The sequence below is a fragment of the Sorex fumeus genome, unplaced genomic scaffold (assembly GCF_029834395.1).
Source record: "Sorex fumeus unplaced genomic scaffold, SorFum_2.1 ptg000006l, whole genome shotgun sequence".
Classification (NCBI taxonomy): domain Eukaryota; kingdom Metazoa; phylum Chordata; class Mammalia; order Eulipotyphla; family Soricidae; genus Sorex; species Sorex fumeus.
The window spans coordinates 40029092-40052648 of record NW_026606063.1 but is presented as its reverse complement, the minus strand read 5'-3'; the positions used below and the strand labels follow the sequence as shown (position 1 = coordinate 40052648).

General features: G+C 37.4%; 1 protein-coding gene across 3 annotated transcripts in view; it reads left to right on the top strand.

Annotated features, from left to right (window-relative positions):
• ZNF638 (zinc finger protein 638) overlaps positions 1-23557 on the top strand; it is a 76899-nt gene that overhangs the window by 15814 nt on the left and 37528 nt on the right. For 2 of the 3 annotated variants that reach the window (XM_056122853.1, XM_056122847.1), the window contains exons 2-12: positions 1395-2910; positions 8286-8347; positions 12483-12521; positions 13249-13541; positions 15153-15427; positions 16630-16776; positions 18983-19105; positions 20387-20445; positions 20657-20700; positions 21269-21307; positions 22593-22643. In XM_056122853.1, the coding sequence (XP_055978828.1) occupies positions 1597-2910; positions 8286-8347; positions 12483-12521; positions 13249-13541; positions 15153-15427; positions 16630-16776; positions 18983-19105; positions 20387-20445; positions 20657-20700; positions 21269-21307; positions 22593-22643 (2446 nt within the window). In that variant the 5' untranslated portion in view covers positions 1395-1596. The remainder of the gene's footprint in view (positions 1-1394; positions 2911-8285; positions 8348-12482; positions 12522-13248; positions 13542-15152; positions 15428-16629; positions 16777-18982; positions 19106-20386; positions 20446-20656; positions 20701-21268; positions 21308-22592; positions 22644-23557) is intronic. The other variant, XM_056122858.1, reaches the window with a different exon arrangement.

Genomic DNA, 23557 nt, shown 5'->3' with positions numbered 1-23557 from the left:
AATAGAAGAAAGGCCAAACTGTGATACATGCTCATAGAAATAGGAATATAGCACTGTTGGCTAGGTTGATTGGACTTCAATAATAGAGTTAAGTAAAAAGATCACATTAATGCAGTGATCACAGAAGTGAATGTGATCACTGCATTAGTGAAATGAAGTGAAAATGTTCTGTTTCTTAGATTAAATGTGGTCCCCACATGTAAAAGTTTAAAAGAGTTAAGATAAAGTACATTTTTTTAGCCAGATTAACATTTCACTGACATCAAATACAAATTTTAATAAAATATAAGTTATAGATGAAATCGTACATTGTACCAGAAAGTTATGAGTACCACATGGGATGCTTAGTTTTGGGGGTTATGTAGTAGACAGATGCTTCAAAAGTTCACATTTTTTAACCTGCTTTTCTGTAAAGCTGCTGACTGTGGTCCTGAATGATAGCTAACTTTTTCTCTGAAGAGTGGGTTGGTGTGATTTGTTCCTGGACTGGGCATTAAATGGTCTCATCAAATTGTTTGGGGACTTAGGAATATTGTTATTCGCACTGATGCTAAGCAGTGTATATTACAAGCTATAAGTGCAAATCTGAGGATTTACCACTCTAAATTTCTTAATTTCCTGGTGCCTTAATTCCTGACTCTGTAAAACTGTATCAAAGGGGTTATGTGAATGAATTTACTCAATTCCTGTGAAGTGCTGTAATCAACGTATGGATGATGTTTTTTTAAAATTTATCATTGTTATGATTGATAGGACTTGTCTATGCTCTCCCTCTGGAAGGAATCCAAGAGAAAGGCATATGATTTTTGTTACATTAGGTTTTATATTGTTACCAATCCCATGATATGTCAGATATTGTAGTCAAGTTAGTGGTGTCAGTTTCATCATAAACAGCTGTTTAATGACACAAAACTAAGTTATGTTTAATTTATGAATGTGATTATGAGGAAGACTGTCTTGGAAAACAGCCTTGTAAAATTTTAGGCTTACCATTCCTGCTTTCGTTGATTGTACATATGATAAAATACATATGAAGTGTGTACATTTAAAAATATTTTAATACTTTCATTTTTTTTTTTAGTACTAAAGCATGAGATTTCAATGTTTTCCAAATTATTTAAAAGGAGTTGTAATTACGACTCAGCACCTAGGACAGCACCCAGTGCAGCACAATCTACATGAACTCTGGTTTGAGTTTGGGGGTTTGTTCTGTATTTGGGAGAGAAGAGAAGAGAACATTTTTGGGAAACAAAATTCTTGTAAGCGCTTACTCTTGTATGAAATACAGAGTGGTTTCCTGGTTTTTGTTTCAAAATGTATTACACTGGCTGTAGAACCCACTTCATGAATTAGTTTAAGTTAAAATGATCTAATATTTGTGTTTTAACTTTCAGCTTTGTGTTATTCTTGGAAAATTTCGCACCACTTGTGAATTCCTTGAACCTGGGCATTGCAAACCCACTTCTTTTGGGCCCATCTCCTTTGCACTTTGCTCAGATTAAGACTCAGTTGGCGCTTCAGCAGCTGAATGCCGTTGCCTCACATAGTTCAGCACCACCTTATACTTTATTAAATCAGGCTTTCTTGAAAATAGCCATGTCGAGACCCAGGTTTAATCCTCGAGGGAACTTTCCACTGCAGAGGCCACGAGCACCTAATCCTTCTGGGATGAGGCCTCCAGGACCATTTATGAGGCCTGGATCTATGGGTCTTCCAAGATTTTACCCAGCAGGGAGAGCCCGTGGAATTCCACACAGATTTGCTGGCCATGAATCTTACCAGAACATGGGACCACAAAGAATGAATGTTCAGGTAACTCAGCATCGAACTGATCCAAGATTGACCAAAGAAAAGTTGGATTTTCATGAAGCACAACAAAAGAAGGGGAAGCCTCATGGTAGCCGGTGGGATGATGAATCTCATTTGTCTCCATCAGTGGGAGTGAAACAGAGTTCTGTAACACAAGTTACAGAGCGGAGTCCTAAAGTACAGAGCCGCTATACAAAAGAGAGTGCCTCAAGTATCTTGGCAAGTTTTGGATTATCTAATGAAGATTTAGAAGAACTTAGTCGTTACCCTGATGAACAGCTAACTCCGGAAAATATGCCATTAATTTTGAGGGATATAAGAATGCGAAAAATGGGGCGCCGGTTACCTAATTTGCCTTCTCAGAGTAGAAATAAAGAAACCCTTGGCAGTGATTCAGTTTCAAGCAATGTGATTGATTATGGGCATGCAAGCAAATATGGCTACACAGAAGATCCACTTGAAGTTCGTATTTATGATCCTGAAATTCCAACTGAGGAAGTGAAAAATGAATTTCAATCAGAACAGGACATTTCTTCATCTGTTCCCACTCCAAATGTGATATGTAATTCTGTATTTCCTGTTGAAGATGTATTTCGACCCATGGACTTTCCCAGTGAGTCCAGTAATCAGTCATTTTTCCCTATTGAGAGTGGAACCAAGATGTCAGGCTTACATGTTTCAGGAGGACACTCGGTCCTTGAACCTGTAAAATCCGCCAGCCAGTCCATTAGCCAAACAGTTAACCAGACAATGAGTCAGTCTTTGATTCCTCCATCTATGAACCAGCAGCCATTTTCATCAGAAGTCATTTCATCTGTAAGCCATCAAGATCGAATTTCTCGTGAACCTGTGGTTAATTCATCTAATGTACATGGATCATCAGGAGGAAGTAAAAAGAGTTACCGGTCAGAGGCTGACACTCCAATTCAGTCTCCCTTCGGGATTGTGAAAGCATCATGGTTACCAAAGTTTTCACACGCTGATGCCCAGAAGATGAAGAGACTTCCTACTCCTTCTATGATGAATGATTACTATGCAGCATCTCCAAGAATATTTCCACATTTGTGTTCTCTGTGTAACGTAGAATGTAGTCATTTGAAGGTGAGTGTTTTTAAAGATCACTGTATAATGATGCTCAGCGCCCACATTTTCTCTGAATTCTGTGTATGTGCTGGTCTTAATCATTAAGGAATTGGCAGAAATTAATTTTGTTTGCAACATCAACAATTAGTGGTTCTATATCTCTGGCCAAAGTACTGTATTGAGTGTTAAGCTTTCTGTGTTCTTGTGAATGGGCACACAATATGGATGTCCGTTTCTTTTTGAGTTCTGGATTGGTTACCCTAGAAAGTTTGCGCATAAAATTTACATAACATAATCTGTGTATTAATAAAATAATGTGTACTTACTATAAACACACAAAATCCCTTAAAAGAATCTACTAGTATAAAAATATAAAAGTTGAAATAAAGCATTTGAACTGAACACTTAAGAGATAGTATACATTGTGGTCTTGCATGTATTTACTTATCTTCAACTAAAAAAATGTTTTCTGTCTGTGGAGTAGGTTTTTAAAAAACATTTCATGAGAAGGAGCTTCCTAAAATAATTCATAGCAGATTAAATAATGATGAATCATTTTGGGACCAGCTGTGGGTTCAGAGGATAGAGGGAAAAGCAATAGTTATTTAGAGGAAAAAACTCTTTAGTTTAAAGAAACTCTTTAGTTTAAATATTTTACATGGCAATATAGGTGAAGGTAGTATACAGGTGCTGAAAATTAATATTGAATATATTTGTTTTAAAACCATTATACCGTCTATTAATATGATTAGAAATTTTAACTGGTTGGAAAGGAACAGATTTCTAAAGGAAATAAGGTTTGATTTAAGGCCGTGGCATTGACTTTATATATTTTGAATAGATTTAAAAACTTGTGTTGTTAATTTTCTTATTTTTCCCTCCAAGTGCTGCCCTTTTACCCCCTCACCAGAGTTTAGCTAATAGGAATCTGAATCTTTCATCAGTTATTAGTGCTAATTTTAGAGTTGATGCCTTTAAGGTTAACTTCAGTGGAGGAAAGCAGTAGTCTTCCCTGTTTTAGTCAGATTTATTTAGTTCTAATAAGAGCTATCTTACTCTATCGAAGGGGATAAGTAATTCAAACCTAATATTTTTTGGTTTTGAACTTTTAATAGTAATAGTAATGATGAATCCAAGAAAAATGACTTTAAAAATCTGTGAAGTAGAAAATGTTTACCTTTTTTTTCAGCCGGTGTTTATAAAGTATTTGCTGGTATTATACATGACGTGGGTATAAATAACTAAAATACAAATGTTGTTCTTACATAGTTTATATAATCTAGTTGAAGAGGAAAATCGCAAAATACCTGTAAATGTTTTAAAATTTGGAAAGCAGGGATGTAGCTTTGTGTTATGCCACATGACTTGCATGAGTGAAGCCCTGAATTTGATTCCTGATACTGCTAAGTAAATAAAAGTGGAGGATAACAAATATTTTGGTGATTGTAGAGAACTCATTTGGGGGAAGAGATAATGTTTATCTCTTAGTTTCATTTTATATTAGTTCAGACCAGCATTGTTAGTTTGATAACATCTATTATGTTTAGCAGTATGGGACTGAAGAGATGTATACAATTGATACAATTTTCATTTTGGCTCATCACTGATAATATACAAGGTCCCTTGAGTGATCCTTGAGTGATCCTTGTGTACTGAGCCAGAAGAAAGCCTTGAGTACCTAGTGGGTGTGGCCCCCCAAAAAGCCAAAAAATAATGAATTTTTTTTAAAGGCTTCTAGGGAGACAGTGAGTTAGTATGGTGGTTGAACCTACTTGTGGTGACCTCCAGTTTGAGCCCCACTGCTAATGATTCTGTGATCCAGCCAAGAGTGATTTCTGAGTACCGCTGGGTGTGACCCCAGTGTTGTGTTACCTCCCTTGCCCCCTTGTTCCCCTTACCCCCCCAAAAGATAAAAGACCTCTGTGGGGCTGGAATGATAGCACAGCTGTAGGACGTTTGCCTTGCCTGTGGCCAGCCAGCCGAGCCAGATTCGATTCCTCCGCCCATCTCGGAGAGCCCGGCAAGCTGCCCAGAGTATCTTGCCTGGCGAAGCCTGGCAAACTCCCTGTGAGGTATTCGATATGCCAAACCCAATAACAAGTCTCACAATGGAGGGGTTCTGGACCCCCTTGAGCAACCCAATGAACAATAGGAGGACAGTGCTACAGTGTAGCTTAACTGGATTAGAGTGAGATTTCATGATATAGGTTGAGGTCTTGAGTGATGAGTAGGCATATATTATCAGGGAAGAGGGTGGCATTCTAGATGGAAGCAACATTATTTATGTAGAGGAGCAAACGTGCTAACAAAAAGAAAAAAAGACCACATTATCTTGTGTTGGAAGGTGATTGGAAAGATGTGGTCAGTCTGTTTAAAAATAAATATAAAAGGCCTTGGAAAACTAGTCGACAGAAATTTGACTTAATGTGAGGTATTCTAAAGTCAATTACTAGGTTCTTGATAGAAAATGACATGTGGAGTTTTAGAGTTGAAAACAGTCTGGGTTTACAGGATAAATAGGAATGAAAGAGGGTAATACACTTAATTCCAGACTGTTCATTTATAACATGGCGAAAGTCTGGGTTAATATGATAAAAATGAAACTTAAAGAGAGAAGAAATTTGGTCATCAGTAGACCTCACAAAAATTGATACCATTTCACATACTTAACAGTCAAAACAGTATAGTGCAACTAAAATTCTTTAGTTCTCGGTCACCAAATGATTTGTGAATGTGAACTTAGAGTGTTACCTTTAATTTCTGTGGTATATCTTATGTCTTACAAGTGTGACATATGTGACAAAAATATAGCCACTATGTGTAAATTACTAATTATAAGTTTTTTCATACCAACTAGCATCTGACAGTGTTTACTACTAGTCTTTTTGGGGGGGGGGCGGGGAGAGGCTGGGGGGGGCATACCCCTTGGTGCAGGCTCAGGGGACCATATGGGGTGCTGGCAATTAAATCCAAGTCTGTCCTGTGCAAGCAAATGAAATTCTCTGCTAGTTTTACCATCTCTTTGGCCCCTCTTAATAGTCTTTACAACTTGAAAAAGGTTCAGCTATAGAATGTGAAGTTTATTTCTAAATTGGGGTTAAGACTGTAGATGAGGAGTTGCAGATCTTTCTGAAATATTTCATTTTGAGAAAATAACTTAAGATTTTTGAGGTAGTTGGAGGAGGAAGCTCCCATATGTACAGTTACCTTCATGTAGTGATTCTCGACCTAATCAAGCCTATAGTCACTGTCGTATCTGCTTAGTAAGTAATTAGCACTTTTTCTCTCAAGAGGTAGTATCTTTCTCTCAAAAGGTACTGTTTTTGTACCTTTAATTGAATATTGTTACTAGAGAGTTTAAGAACTTGCACTGGTAAAAAGGTAGGTGAATTTACTGAATTTATTATTCCTGGTTTTGGGGCCATACTTGCAGTGCTTAGGTACCAAGTGAAGTCAGGGACTGAAACTTGACCTCCCACTTAGCCCTGTGAACTATTTCTTCTGCCCTGTTTACTGAGTTTAAAGACAGCGTTATTAGTGAAGTGAGCCTGTGGATTTCCAGTGGTTACTTTTTCTTTCCTTTTTTTTTTTTGAGGGAGGGGGTTGCTTGTAAATCACAGGGTGCCTGGGATCAAACCTGGGTGGTACTGTATGCGAAGCATTTTCTTTGCCTTTGAGCTATTTCCCTATCCCCTGAGAAAGCCTCTCAGCAGACAGTAGAGTGGCTGTGTGATGTGTATGTTTGTCAAACTGCCTTTAATAGGGCAAGCTGTCAGCATCAGTTGCTAGTTGCTACATGAACTGTATCACAGCATTACCCTATCTTCATTTTTTTCCCCTTTTTGGGTCACACCCAGAATGCACAGGGGTTACTCCTGGTTCTGCACTCAGGAATTACTCCTGGTGGTGCTTGGTGGGGGGGGGGGGGGGTGCATATAGGATGCTGGGGATTGAATCTGGGTCAGCCACGTACAAGCCAAACGCCCTTCCTGCTGTACTGTATCTCTGCCCCCAATCTTCATATTTTTTAAGGAAAAACTGGAAATATGAATTTGGTGTTAAGATTTCTAGATTTTACATGTGGGCAACTCATTAAGCGAAGAAACATAGATTGCTCAGTGTTAGAGCACCTGCTTTGCATGCATGAAAGTCACCCTGGGTTTGATCCTGGCACCAAAGTAAATAAAATTTAATGGTCAAATAATGGTCATGCTAGTCCACCATTACCTGCCATTGTGTTTGTTCGATATAGTATTCAGTGAATGTAAGAGACATGGTTTTGCCAGTGTTGGAGAACTCTTAAATTATCGCCTTCTTAGAATTTTCTATTTATATATGAGTTGAATATACAGTTACTTGTTTTGTAATCCATAACAGTTCCATGATTTAATGAAATAGTCTAGAGTTTCTCATAACTTGTTGCTGATAGTATGCACTTATTTTCAGGTAGTTGGCAAGGCAGATTCAAAATCAGTGTTAACTGGTTTTAACTATAGATGGAAACATAGTTCGTCTTTACCAATGGTAAAATGTGGAGCTCTTGAAATGGAAATAAATAGCATTTTGTTCAAGGAAAAATTAAAAATATAAAACTATTCAGTAAAACTTTCTGCCTGTCCAAATGTTGGAGAAACAATAAAATCGAATGGATATACACATTGCTTTTTTTCCTTTTTTAAAAAACTGGCACTTGGGGGCTTGATCTTTGAAAACTCTTCATCGTTTTTGTTGTTTTTGTATATATAGATGTATATTGGTACAGAATGTAATTTTAGGGCAGATTTATAAATGAAGTAATGTATAAGAATTTTGTTGATAAATGCATATGTGTAAGGGATATTCTGTCTTTAAGATGGTGTTCCTTTCCTTTAGATCTTAAAAATAAGATTTGATCTTTTTTTTTTGTACTTGGCTTATTCTTTGCTAATACAGTGTGTTCCTTGTTTGGATGGTACTAGTCTAAGACGTAGGATATTTTTGTGGTTAAATAGCTTACCTTGAATTTTGAGGTAGAAATTATTGAGATTCTATAGTGTAAGGATGCCTTATCAGAAACCATTTTTTCTGTGAAAATTTAGGTGTTTGAGTAGGTTTTTACTTGAGTATATTTGAGATGATTTATTTTTGTTCTTTTATTTTCTTGAAATTCACACTTACATTTTATTTCTAATGAGTATGATATTTTAAGTTTTTTGGTACAAAATATATTTAATGGTGTTAATAAGTTATGTGTTTTGAATACTTGGGGCACCTTTTCTTTCTATAAAAATTTTGACTGCTGTTTATAACTAGATCTGTTTAATTTTTTGAAAACAAAAATGCTGTCATTAAAGATAATCAGTTTCATTAGTCAATAGAAATATTCTAATTTTAGCACTCTTCTTTTATAATAGGATTGGATTCAACATCAAAATACATCTACTCATATTGAGAGCTGCCGACAGTTACGTCAACAGTAAGAACAATTTTTTCATTTTTAGAGGATGCAAATATGCAGATTTGTTAGTGTTCATGTATATAGACTAAGTGCTTTAGTGTGATATTTTGGAGAAAAATATTTTTAAAAAGTCATTGTTTATTTGCGATAATAGTTTTACAAGGGTATATTTAATGTTTTTCAAAAAAAAAATTAAATACGCCTTCCTCTCTTAACTAGTTTAATCAAAATGTAAGACTTTGTTTACTTTGTTTTTTGACCATAATTGACAGTTCTCAAAGCTGTTCTATTCCTGGCTTAGTGTTTGGGGTTGCTCCAGGCAATTGAGGGAAGCATGTGGTGCCAGAGATTGAAATAGGGTCCCCTGCGTGTAAAGCATATCCTCCAGCTCTTTGAGCTATTTCTTATACTCTTGCAGTAGTTAGGTTTGTAACTTCATCATTGGTTCATTCCTTGCTGACTTGCCTTCCTTTGTAGAATTATCTATTTCAAAGCAGATTCTTTTTCTTTTTCCTATCTCTCACCTGTTCCCCACCCTTATGCTCAAAAGATGAATAACTAAAAATTCAAACCAAACACCAGTGCTTAGTATAGAGCCAAAGCTTTTCTCTGATTTACAGTTTATTTTCAGATTTAGTATATGCTGGAGCGATAGCACAGCGGGTAGGGCGTTCGCCTTACATGCGGCCAACATGGCCGACCCGAGTTCGATTCCTCCGCCCATCTTGGAGAGCCCGGCAAGCTACCGAGAGTATTCGATATGCCAGACACAGTAACAACAAAGTCTCCAATGGAGACGTTACTGGGCCCGCTTGAGCAAATCGACGATCAACAGGAGGGCCTTTACCTTTACCTTTTCAGATTAAACCTTAAGTAGAAGATAAAGAAGATAGATGTGTTGTTTTGCCAAAGCTTTCTCTGATTTACAGTTTATTTTCAGATTAAACCTTAAGTAGAAGATAAAGATGATATCTTAAATCTTCCTCTTTCCTTTTTTAGCCAGGACACCTATGAAGACAGGAAGTGAGTTTGTATTGGTTTGGGTCACACCCTGTGATGCTCATGTCCTAGCTCTGTACTCAGAAGTCACTCCTTGTGGGTGCGTAGGGGACCTTAAGAGGTGTCAGGATTTGAACCGGGGTCAGCTATGTGCAAGTCAAGCATCCTACCTGCTGTACTCTCACTCTGCATTCCCCCCACAAAAGTGTGATTTTTAATAATCCTGTCTTTCTCAGTAATCACTGATCTAGTTAGGTATTAACTTCGTAGCCACTAGACAGTAGTAACAGGTTTTTACCAGTGGATTTGTGGCAATTGAGTTTTGTTTTTTTGTGAAATGCCAAAAATGTTCATGATTGAATAATTTCAGAATAACTTAGAAGGCTTTTCTAGTCATAAATAATGAGCTAACTCAATCTTTTAGAAATTTCATTAGCTCATTAACTGGGAAGCCTAAGTGGCTCTGATTTCAAGAACATCTGAATTGGATTCTCTTAAAAATGTTAGAAATATTTTTTGCTTTTTGGTTTTTCTCTTTTTACTGTGAGCTTTTGAAAATCATTGATACACTCTGGGGATTTGGATCTGGGTCATCCATGTGCAATGGAAGTGCCCTACCTACTTTACTGTTACTCTGCCTCCTGAAAACTATTTTAAATTGTTGAGGCAATATACAAGGATTTCAAATTCTACTTTTGGAATTGTATCTTTATCTTTTGTTCTGGGCAGCAGATATGAGAACCTGTATTCTGTAGTCAGCTCAGTAACCATCTGAAAAATTCATGCATGCCAGCTCTTGAATGGCACAGGGGACCAAGTTCTCAAGTTCTTGTGACTTGAAAAACTGGAGGACCTTAGAAATATAACATATGTTAACAGCCATCTGTTATAGTACCTAGATTTAGATCCAGCTTTGTTCGATTCCATAGGTTTTACCCTTAATAATTATGCCATAGATATGACTTTATCTTTGAAGTATGAATACATGAAGTAAAGCTGTCATGTGCTCATGAATTCACAGTTCATGAATTCACAATTGTTGGTGATATATATTAATATTTTAATTTTTCATAGTTTGTCATGTTTTAACATAGGAACATACTTTAAATCAGGAAGGGGAAGCAAAAGTTTTCTTAGTCCTTCTGTTTTTTAAACCTAAATCTTAAAGTGAAAGTAGATAGGTTTGTTTTTAACTTTTGTTTGTTTGGTTGGTTTTTTGGGCCATACCAGGTGATGGCTCAGGGATAATTCCTGGCTCTGCACTCAGGAATTATTCTGGCATTGTTTGAGGGGACAAATGGGTTGCTGTGGAACGTACCTGGGTCGCCACATGCAAAGCAAGTATCCTACCCACCAAACTCTCTAGTCTGATTTTATTTTTGTTTTTTAAGTCCTTATAGTAGAGGCACACAAGGAGAGGGGAGTTTAGAGTTGATCTTGAGTCATGGGACTATCCCATGAAGTCCCCCAGCACTGCCAGGAGTGATTCTTGAGTGCATAGCCAAAACTTACCCCTGTGTATTGCAAGTGTGGCCCAAAAACCAAAAATAAAGAAATTAATCGTGTCACTCAGCTAACAAATTCTGAGATAGATTAACAACAAAAATCCATGTTGCATGTACTAGATTTTTGACCTATTCCCCTGCTAGGAGACTCACTGAGTTTGCTGCTTTCATTTCTTTATCTGTGTTTCGTTTGTGGATTGAGCTTTTTTTTTGGGGGGGGGGTCACACCTGGCTCTGCGCTCAGGAATTACCCTGGCAGTGCTCAGGGGACCATATGGGATGCTGGGAATCGAACCCAGGCAAGGCAAATGCCCTACCTGCTGTGCTATTGCTCCAGCCCCGAACCTTTTTTTTTTTTTTTAAATAAAAGTAGTTTAATCATAGCTCTGGTTTGCTTGAGCGGGCACCAGTAATGTCTCCACTGTGAGACTTGTTGTTACTGTTTTTGGCATATCAAATACTCCATGGGGAGCTTGCCAGGCTCTGCTGTACAGGTGGGATACTCTCGGTAGCTTGCAGGGCTCTCGGAGAGCAGTGGAGAAATCGAATCCAGGTCGGCCGAAAAATAATTTAATAATGTGATTTAATCACTATCCTGACATCTACAGTCTTTATTCTCTAGAAAAGTTAAGAATGGAAATGTCTTTTTGTTTAATTTCTGTGATACTCTAATTTTTCTTTATATAATTGTCCTTTCATCTCTTTCATTAATATGTATTTGTCTGTTCTTAACTTAGTATGTGTATTCTCTCCTCAGTTTGCTATCTCCAAATCCATTCTGTTGGACTTACTCACTCTTATTATATTGTAACTGTGGTTCCTTCATGCTTGGTTTATGAATATGTCAGCCCCTTTTTCAGATACTTATTTCCAGTTCTGAAAATATTCTTATGCCCTCCGTTCTTTAGGAATGTTTTGTTCCCTAGAACCTTTTATTTATATGCAGCATTTTTTATTTTAAACTCTGTGGTGTTAAGAATCAAACCTGGGGGCGGGGAGGGGGTGGTGGGAACCACTCATGCAATGCAAGTGATCTCCCACTGAGCTAGTCTGTCCCTGGCCCATATTTTTTAATTTTTCTCAGATTTTTCCCCTCTTGTTTCTATGGCCAGACTGATGTTTTGTCCACGTTTCTTTTATGTATTACCAGTTGAAGAAACCTAACCTGATTCATGCTTGTTGAAAGAGACTTTTATTACAGCTATCAGAAAACCAACTTTCTAGTTCCTCCCACTAGATATATCTTTCCTACGATTACTTGGTACCGTGGAAGGGACACCATTCATGTAGTTTTCGTAGAAAAGTGTCCCGTGGAATTCTGCAAAGTGGGTGAACTGTGAACCTTCTCCCCACAGTTTAAACTTGTATCTACTACCTTTTCAGTATGTCTTAACACTTTTAAGTGTACTGTTTATTTTACGTAAATAGAAAGCCTTTAAAGTATGGGGAATGTGTCTCTTCTGCCCCCTTAATTGCTTACTAGCATAATGACTTACTATACTAAAATTATTTTACTTTCATGACAGATTTTATATTTTTATTATACTAAAAAATCATGTAAGTTTGATCAGTCTTTCCTTCAGGGAAAGAATAATTGAGCTTAGTCTTTTCTAAAAACTGTTCATTAATATTATTTATTCTCAAAATAGGTATCCTGATTGGAATCCTGAGATCCTACCATCAAGAAGGTGACTACTTTTTAATAGTATTAATGAAACTTGATACTCTTTTTTTTAAAAAAGTAAAGAAGTACTTTTTAAAAAATGGTATTGTTTTGAATTGACTCCTGTTTTGACCATTTTTACTTTTAAACAGCAAGCAAATGCAACAACTTCTGAATCTTTTTTTAATTACCCCAGCTTAAATGTGATAACTCCTTTCTATGAGCTTCTGTTTTTTTTCTGTGTCTTTTCTAAAACTTTTTTTATAATTACTATTTCATAGCTGTGAGATTTAGTGCTCAGAAGACTGGAGTGATAAACTATCCTAATGTGTGTGTATGTGTATGTTTATGTATGTTTATGTACATACAATATACATACACACATATACATAAGTACATGTTTGCAAATATTAGATGACACAATCTTTTAGGAAGATGTTGTTGAAACCATTTGTTTGTGGAAGTCATGTCTTAAATTCTTTGTTAATGCTTTCAATCATAATTGGATATAATTTTGGTCTAGGAAGAGCCCAAGATAGTCATCCAAAATTTACTTAAACAGGGTGTTCAAACAATTAGAGGGCTGATGATGTGTTCTGATTATTTCTTATTTATAAGATTGAATTTTATAACATGATTATTTTTAAATAAATCATAGTTTCCATTTGGTACTGTTTCTTTAAGAAGGTACTTTTATATAGTTTAATTTTACTTGAAGTTACTAAATCTTGTGTGATTTTCGTACTTTGTAGAAATGAAGGCAATAGGAAAGAAAATGAAACTCCAAGAAGACGTTCTCATTCCCCCAGTCCTAGACGTTCCAGGAGATCAAGCTCAAGTCACAGATTCCGACGGTCTCGAAGTCCAACGCAATATATATATAGACCAAGAAGTCGAAGTCCAAGAATTTGCCATCGCTATATTTCTAGATACCGGTCCAGATCCCGTTCACCACATCGAATGAGAAATTCATATAGGGGCAGTCCGAAATGTTACCGATCAGTTAGTCCTGAAAGGACAGTAAGGAGATCAGTGAGATCATCAGGTACATTTAGGGTTATAGATAGTCTACTTATTGTGGTTTGGTTGGGTTTTTTCGGTTTTGGTTTTGATTCTTGCAGTGCTTTGGTCAAGCCAAGGGCCTCATACCTATGAGGCCTGTGCTCTTGATTGTGACAATTGTTACTGTGTTTGGCATATTGAATACGTCATGGGTAGCTTGCCAGGCTTTGCCTTGCGGGTAAGATACTCTCTGTAGCTTGCTGGGCTCTCTGAGAGGGGCGGAGGAATCGAACTTGGGTCGGCCATGTTGGCCATGCCCTACCCGCTGTGCTCCAGCCCCTGTTTCGTTATCTTTTTAACAATAACTTACACAAATTTTATTTATTCTTTACAATCTTTTCAGAAATCTATAAGGTTTTCCATTTCTTATCTATGAAGCTGGATTTTCTTTGCATATTTTAATCAAGTAATGTTTCTAGTGAACTGAATTAGATTTTGATAGAATTTAGATGTCTTGAAGCCCAGCATTGCAATGTATGGGAAAATAATACAGAGGTGCTAGGGGCTACTCATTTGACTAACCATTTTGTGTCTTGGGATTTAAAGTAGTTTTTAGAGATATATTAACGTGGGATTTTGGAGCCGGAGTGATGGTAGAGCTAGTAGGGCATTTGCCTTGTATGTAGCCAACCCGGGTCCAGTCTCCAGCATCCCATATGGTTGAATACTGCCAGGAGTAATTCCTGAGTGCAGAGCCAGGAGTAACCCCTGAGCATCGCTGGGTGTGACTTAAAAAGCCAACCCCCCCACCACCACCATCCCCGCCCCCAGAAAACCAAAACCAAAATCATGTACTTTTTTTAAGGCCTGTATTAATTATATTGTGAGTTTTAATAAATTTTACAAAATGAAAGCTCTTTAAAGTTCTCCCTTTTTAAGAGCAAAAAGTAGAATAAAAACCAAATTACCAGGTGGTCTTTAAGAGTTCTGTAGGCCATATCTTGCAATTCTCAGCCATGCTTATCTATAGAATGGTAGTGTCTGAGGATGTGGTGCCACTCAGGCTCTGCACTGTTGGTTACACCAGGGCTATCCCAGCACTTCTCAGGTACCTCCAGGGCTATACCTGGCACTGCTAGGGAAGCCGCCTGGTGCTGGAGACGACCAGGGCTGGTACATTCCAGACATATATCTAACCATTGTGCTACTTCCCTGACTGTTTAAACAAAAATTTAGGTAATTGGTGTAAGAGAAGCTCATTGAATCAGAAAACTTCAGTAAAAAGTTTTTTGTGCATATGTTCTATATTTGGCCCAAGATGGCTGGAGCGATAGCATAGCGGGTAGGGCGTTCGCCTTACAAGCGGCCAACATGGCCGACCTGAGTTCGATTCCTCCGCCCCTCTCGGAGAGCCCGGCAAGCTACCGAGAGTATTCGATATGCCAGACACAGTAACAACAAAGTCTCCAATGGAGACGTTACTGGGCCCGCTCGAGCAAATCGACGATCAACGGGAGGGCCTTTACCTTTACTGTAATAAATATTCTGTAATAATATGTAAGCACTTGGGTTTTTTTTTCCTCCTTAATGTCATGATATTTGTTCCTACTTTAATTTCTTTTTAACTGAAATTATAATTATATCCTTATACTAGATAGGAAAAAAGCATTAGAAGATGTAGTACAGCGATCTGGATATGGGACAGAATTTAGTAAACAGAAGCATCATGAAGCAGTTGATAAAGGACTCTCACCAGCACTAAAGCCTAAAACTGGCAGTGGATCAAAGCCATTCATTAAATCTACAAGTGCTACAAAGAGTGATTCGAGTTTAGCACATTCTACTCGTTATAAATCAAAGAATCTTGAAGATGAAACCTTACCAGAATGTAAACCGGTGTCTGATAAACCGGTTTCTCTTCAGCGTAAGGTCAGTACATCTTTGTTAGTTTTCATTTATTCAGATAGTTGTTATTATGATATCAGAAGCTTTGGGGCCATACCTGCTAGTGCTCAGGGCTTATTCCTGACTCTGCCAAGGATTGGCTCCTGGCAGTGCTCAGGGGACCATATGCAGTGTTGATACAAACTGGGCTTGGCTATGTGCAATGTAAGCATGTACCTTACACACTGTATTTTCTTGTCTGTTCCTAGACATTTTTTTTTAATTCACAGGTGGGAAATCTGTTACTTTATTGACCTAAATATACCAGATAACATTTTTTTAAAGGGTTGTTTTTATTTTTTTTGCAGGGGGTAGGAAGGGTTGGGTCATACCTAGCATTATTCAGGGCTTATTCCTGGCTTCCCACGCAGGGATCATTTCTCTGACCTTTAAATGATTTTAAATTGTTAGAACACAGTGTGAACAAAGCTGTACTTTTGGCTTAGCTAGTGATGGGTAGTGCAGTTTCATAAGAAAAATTACTCTCTTCAGCCAGAGAGATAGTACAGGAGCTAAGATGCTTGCCTTGCATATATACAACCCTTGTTCTGTCCCCAGCACTGCATATTGTGCCCTAAGCACTGATTAGGGTCACTCCTGAATACAGATCAAGACTGTTCCCTGAACACTGCCAGGTCTGTCTCCAAAACCCCAAAACAAACTTCAAAGAAGTACTCTATAATAGCTTTGAATTAATTTTAGCGTGCCTGTTACTTACATGTAAACTTATTACTAGTTTTGTTTTTAATTGGAAACCAGAAAGCATTTTTACATTTTATTTTTGAACTACACCAAGCATGCTGAGGGGCTCTTCCTAGCTTGTTGCTTGGGGATTTCTCCACATAATACTCCAGGGTGCTAAACATGTACTTCAACGATTGTGCTATCTCTGGCTCTAAATTGAGAATCTTGGATGGCAAAGGGGTGAACAGCATCTTACTGCTCAGACTCTGGAATAAGCAGTGTTGGAAATTGAACACAGGGCTTAATTTTAATATACTGCAAGACTACCATTGAACCACCTTTTCGGCCCTCCACTGAAATTTTTAATTGTGCTAAAATACTTAGAAAAGACTGTTTAAAATACTAAGGTTAATGACGGAGAAAAATTATATTGGAAAATATTTTTATTCTACATTGTGGTTTAATTTGGTTTATTTAAAATTTTCTTTTATCCCAAAAAATAGCTTCGGAAAGATCAGACTTCACCTTATGGTTCAGTTCTACTTGTATCTGAATTACCAGAGGATGGGTGTACTGAAGATGATGTTAAGAAAATATTTCAGCCGTTTGGGAAAGTTAATGATATCCTTATTGTTCCATATAGAAAGGAGGTGAGTCATTCATTTGAATCTAAACTGCATGCAAAGTCATTATTTTAAAGACTTGTTGGAAATTTTAGTTATTTTACTACACATGTATCGTTTGAGAAGTCTGTGTTTGGAGATTCAAATTGTGTATTCAGAAAATGAATATGAAGCTGCAGCGCTCTCTCACTGCCTACGTTTGGTTGTCTCGGGCCGCTTTCCCCACCCTGGATGGCCGATGGCAGTGGGCAGATGAAAGGGAAATGAGGGCCAGGTTGGTTGGATCAGTTGCAGTTTATTCCAGTCTTGTCTGCATTCTCTGATTCTCCTTGATTCTTCCGATTCTCCTTCATTCCTCTTCTGCCCACTCTTATAGCCTTATTTATATCCCAAATCATGAGGGGATTAGGGTAGCAATTACACATAGGTGTGATCATACAATCAGTGATATAAAGTCCTTCTTTCAGGGGAAGCTGCTCCTAGGACAAATTTTCATTCAGCAAGACGACCTGCCTAAGGATGAAATAACCATCTAAGGATGCGTTTCTCCTTTCCTTAGTCCTACAACCATATAAAATATAAACATTTATCTTACTTCTACTTAATGATAATATTAGTCATTTTATATGAACGCAGTAAGAGATATATTAAACTTACAGGGTGGCTCTCCTGGGGACATCTCACTATAGATCTCAGACTACAGTGCTTAGGCCAGATTAGTCTTTCCTAACCCTAGCAAGGTCCTAATCCACTTGTTACTCTTTGGATCATGGCAGAATTTGTCCATGACTGTGGTCTTAACTTATAGTTAAGAATTATGGCGCTTGGCCTGGCCCATCGATGGCTTGATTTGGGTCCATCCAGTCCCTCGTCGAGACCCTGCGGGCAACTGAGGCTTAAGTTGAGAAAACAGATGCTCAGGAGTGAATTATTATTTGGAGTCAGTTAACTTCCAAGTTACAAAAGCATAGCATTAACTGTCTTCCTGTCTATACAAAAGGGACACTGCTCTGAAGTAACTATTCAAAGGGCATAAGAAGAGAAAAAAATATTTCACTTACAAATACAAATCCAGTGTCCTTAGAAGGATCTGACCTTACAAGTTAACAGAGTCTAATTAGGGGATAAAGTTGATGACCGATTGGGGAAGCAGAGCACAGAGAAGAGGTTAAAGATAAACACACAGGAATGGGAGTGCCTCAGGAGCACTGTGATGGGTGTAACCGGTTTTAGCAATCTTTCTGTAAAGGGTCACATAGTAAGGCTTTGCCTTTCCCTTAGGATTGCAGTTATTTGACACTGCTTTCATAATACAAGATCAGTTATAGATAATATATGAATGGATGAACATGATTATCATAAAAACTTCTTACAAAAATTGGTGAGAGGGGCCTTAGAAATAGCATAAGCGGTAAAAAGAGAGAACAAAAGGGTATGCGCTGCCACAGGGGTGGGGTGGGGGTGGGGGATTCCGGGAGCATTGGTGGTGGGGAATGGGCACTGGTGGAAGGATGGGTACTCAGTCATTGTATAACTGAAACCCAAGCACAGAAATCTGTAAGTCTACAACTACCTCATGGTGTTTCACTGAAAAAAAAAAAATTAATAAAGGAACAGTCAAAAAAAATGCATAGGGGTAAATTATTTGCCTTGCATCCCACTGACCATGTTTAGAATTCAGTGCACTACAATCTTAGGCAACATGAGCATAGAGCCAGGAATCACCTTTCAACACTACTGGATGTGACCCAGTTCCTTACATCCACCCTTCATAAGAACAGACAAGAGGCCTCTTTGCCAGTAATTGCTTTAGCACACTAATAAGAATTTACTGAAACACTTTTCTTTACGTACTAGGTATTTTTTTACATGTGATATTTAGTCCTGTACATAGTAGAGTTTATTAAGTTTAAGGCACATTTCTAAACTAAGCAGAACATAAAACTCTGAGATAAGGGAACAAGGTTGGTAATGTTTTTTCTTGCAAGAAGACTTAAAAATCATCAGATACAGCAGCTAGATTAGATTCTGCTACTTTTTGTTCAGTGATCTCTGCTTTCCTATTTGTTATTGTCCTATATACTGTCATGGATAATACACTTCCTTTTTCTTGGTAATAGTACAGATTATACTTTAGCAAAACAAAAAAGAGGTGAAAGTAACCAGAACTTGAGGTAATTTTAGAGTTTTATGATCCACAAATAATGTAGAAGATTTTTTTCCATTATTTTAGGCTTATTTGGAAATGGAATATAAAGAAACAGTTACTGCAGTCATGAAATATATTGAAACGACACCTCTTTTGATAAAAGGGAAAAGTGTTAAAGTATGTGTTCCAGGAAAGAAAAAGTCCCAGGTAAGTTGTATGTAAATTTTATGTGTTTTTTTCTAAAGTACGCATATTGGAAAACAGCAATGTAAATGTTCACGCAGCAGTTAGTAGTGTATAAATGCAAATGTAGTGAAATTTAGTAACTTATTTTTTGAGGCCACATCCTCAAGTGAGCATCCTTAGTGCTCAGGTGAACACATAGCATTGGGGACCACTCCTTTGCCTCCTTGCCTTTTGCATGCAAAAGCATGTACTCCGGCCCTTGAGGTATCTTTCTAGCCCAAGATACAACTTTTTTGGTGCTAGCTCCTAGCTCCTCACACACATGAAAAAGTATGTAGGGGAGCTATGTGGTTCCGGGAATTATTTCAGAGGACTATTTGTTGTACTTACAGCCCTTAGAAGGGTTTATTTATTTATTTATTTATTTATTTTGCTTGGTTTTTTTTTTTTTTTTTCTTTTTTGGATCACACCCAGCGATGCTCAGAGGTTACTCCTGGCTCTGCACTCAGAAATTACTCCTGGCAGTGCTCAGGGGACCATATGGGATGCTGGGAATCGGACAACCCGGGTTGACCGCTTGCACAGCAAACACCCTACCCGCTGTGCTGTCACTCCAGCCCCTTTGCAATTGCTCTTTGCTAGAAAGGAAAGTCAGTCCTAAGTCTTTCCAGGTCCATTGCTTTCTCTCACAGACAAGAATTTCAGGAGGAGATGAATAGTGAAGTAAAGAGCCTGATTTAGGAAATAAGGGGAGAGAAAGGCAGAAATGCTGGTTCCATCCTGGGAATAACAAACTCCTATGAGCCCTGCCAGGAGTGATGCCTGAGTGTAGAGTCAGGAGGGACTCTAAGCACAGCCAGGTTTAAACCAAGGCCAAGATGGTACAGCAAAATGAAAGACAGTGCATGAGGAGGCCACACATTGTCCAAGAATCCCAGGCTTTATCCTTACACCACATTATCCCCTGATATTGCTGTGACCACCAAGCTGAGAATAGCCTTGAGCACACCTGGATGTGACACAAGAAACCAAAAAAGAAAGTAAAATGTAGGTGACTGACAGAAGGTGGGGTGTAAAATTATACCGCGTGATTAAAAATTGAACTGTAAATAGAAAAATCTAATAATCATACGTTACAATAGGAAGATTAATATGCTTATTTAACGTTGATGTATTTTCTAAATTGCTTTTTTTCCCTTTTTGTGTGTACGTAATAAACTCTTAAAATAAGCTTTTGTGGATCTAAATTGCTTTCTATAGTTGAAGAAGAAATAATTTTTTTCAAATAACTTTCTTAATAGAACAAAGAGTTGAAAAAGAAGACAATAGATTCAAAGAAAACAGTTTCATCTACATTAAAGTAAGTTTGCGATTTCGTATTGAGAAGGAATTTGTGTTTGAATTTTATTTTTTTACAATTGCTTTTAATATATTTATTACACTCCCTTCAGTTTAAAAAGTGGGATGTCATTCAAATTATTTCAAATTATTTAAAATTTACACTTTGAGTTTTTGGGAATTTTAAAACTTAAAATTTTATTCTTTGTCTAATACTTTGTTCTCTTAAATAGAAAGGATTCCGATACTTCCAAAGCTGCTGAAACTGTGACTGCTAGTAAGTTGGGTTTTTTAGTACTTCTTCAAATGAATATCTTGTCAGTTTAATTGAAATTTTTCTTAAGATGTTAGTAAAACATATATTGTGCTGAAATAGAGCCCACATTGACTTCTGTATAAAGCTAGTATTGAACATTTAGTACCAGGTAGTTAAAAATTATTTTTGGAATACTGACTCAGTGACATCATATATGTGGAGAGAGATTTAGTTATTTTTTTGCAGTCCCCTAAATGGCTAGATAAATATTTAATTATTTAAATTAACGAATGTTCATAGTGATTGCATGGAGGCATCCTAAGTGATATTTACACATGTAACTTGATTAGTTTTGTAATACCTTTTTTATTGCGTAAACAAAAGACGAAAGTGTTGCATAATTATCTGATTTCCTTTGATCAAAGTCTGCTGACTGCCAGAAACAAAAATGGTTCAAAGAAATGGATATTACTAGATTAATGCACTAAGATTGTTTCTGTAGTTTCAGGAAAAGACTTTTTAATTATTACTCATAATTTAAATGAATTTTGTTTATACTTGAGTTATCATTCTCTTTTTTCTTTCTCAGCAGTGATAGGAATTGAATCCAGGACTTCACATATGAAAGGCAAGTACTCTACAGATGAACCACGTCTATCTTTTTCATTAGTCCATGTGGAATTGAAAAGGTGGAAAGAAGTTACTGCATTCACATAGAGAGGGGGAATGGATAGTTGGTGCAGTACTAGGGAATGGGTATTCCTTGCATATACATACGAGAACATGCACTTTCTGTAGCACTGTCCTCCTGTTCATCAATTTGCTCAAATGGGCACCAGTAACATCTCCATTGTGAGACTTGTTACTGTATTTGGCATATCGAATATGCCACAGGGAGCTTGCCAGGCTCTGCTGTGTGGGCGGGATACTCTCGGTAGCTTGCCAGGCTCTCCGAGAGGGGCGGAGGAATCAAACCCGGGTTGACTGCGTGCAAGGCAAACGCTCTACTTGCTGTGCTATCTATCGCTCCAGCCCTTGGACTTTCCAGTCTAGTAAAATTAGAGTTTGATAGAGTAGGCTAAGACAAAAAAGCAAAAGTAGATAAATTAAGAAAATGAAATTGTGTTTTGAATATTTGTCTTTGGAAGGAAAGTAGAGCATGTTGTAAATTTTTAATAGATAATTTTTATATTGAAACTAATATTTTGAGTGATTGGAAAGTAGAATTGTGTAGATTTTCTAATTTTTCCTAGAAATTATATTGCATAAGTATTTTTGCACAGTGTTTGATAGATCCTTTGTTGTTGTTTTGGGCCACATCCAGTGGAACTCGGGGCTTATTCTTGGCTCTGTGCTGGGGGGGACCATATGGGGTGCCGGGAATCAAACCAAGACTGGCTACGAGCAAGGCAAGCCTCCTACCTGCTGTACTATTGCTCCAGCCCTAGATATATTTCTTTAAAAGAAAATAAAGCTTAAAAAAAAAAACTCAATAAATGAGAAAATAAATTGGCAGATATTAAGAGTAGAGAGAGCACAACTATTAAAGACAACTGAGCTTTATGAATAATAAAAGGAACTAAAATACCAGTTTCAATTTTGGGGGGGAATGATTTTTCTGACCTACAGTGTGTTAATTAGGGAAGCCCCATATGTACTTTCTAATAATAGAAATTTTAACTGCAGCCTTTCTGGATGACAATTTAATGCTAATTATTTTTAAAAAATTAAAATTTTTTTTGTCTCAGTGATTCCACATTTAAATAAATTTATAATTATAGTTCCACAATCATAAAAGATTAATATAGAGATGCTTCTTGTGTGTGTTTTTTCCAAAATCATTTACGGACTACATGATATTTAAATGATGTTACTTTTAATGTCTCATTAATGTATTTTTCTTGTTATTATAGTCAAAACTGGACAAGCAAAGACGTCTATAGCCAAAGTGAATAAATTTTCAGGTATGGTTTTCATTATAATCTTAACATATTAGTTAACTTTATTATAAACATGTGAATGGTAGCTTTGTATTTCACAGGGCATCAATAAATGATGAGATTAGTTTGAGATTGATATTATAACCTTTGAAATTATAATCTCGAAATTTGGAAGAAGGAGAGTTAAGTAGCTACTGCACTTTGATTTGTTTTTTTGGTGGGGGAAGGAATGTAGCACATGATTTGCTCAGGGATCATTCCTGCCAGTGCTCAGGTGATTGGGTATGTGCATATGCATATACATGTACATATATGCGTGCGTGCGTGCGTGCGTGCGTGCGTGCGTGTGTGTGTGTGTGTGTGTGTGTGTAGTGCTGGGATGCCACCTGTGGTAACCCATATGTCTCTTCAGCCCTAATTTATTTGTAATCATCAAAAGAAAAATTTTTTTTTCTTTTTGGGTCATACCTGGCAATGCACAAGGGTCACTCCTGGCTCTGCACTGAGGAATTACCCCTGGCGGTGCTCGGGGGACCATATGGATTGCTGGGAATCGAACCTGGGGTGGCCACATGCAAGGCAAACGCCCTACCTGCTGTGCTATCACTCCAGCCCCCAAAGAAATGTTTTTAACTGGGAAATTATTTCTAAGAATGACTGTTCTCTTTTCCTTTAATTGTAGTCAAAGTGATAATTCTGCAGAACTTAGTTTCTTAATGAGCTGTAGTATGTTTTTAAATAATCAGTGTTTTGGTGCTCGAGATACAGTCAGCCGGTAGGGTGCTTGTCTTTGCATGAAGTTGACCGGAGTTTATTCCCTGGCGCCACAAATGGTCCCCAGGAATAAACCCTGAGGATTTAAGGATGCAGCGCAAAAACAAAAATTATTCTTTCCCCCTGAGACTTCTGCTGCTTTTATTCTCCCTGTTTCTGCTAAA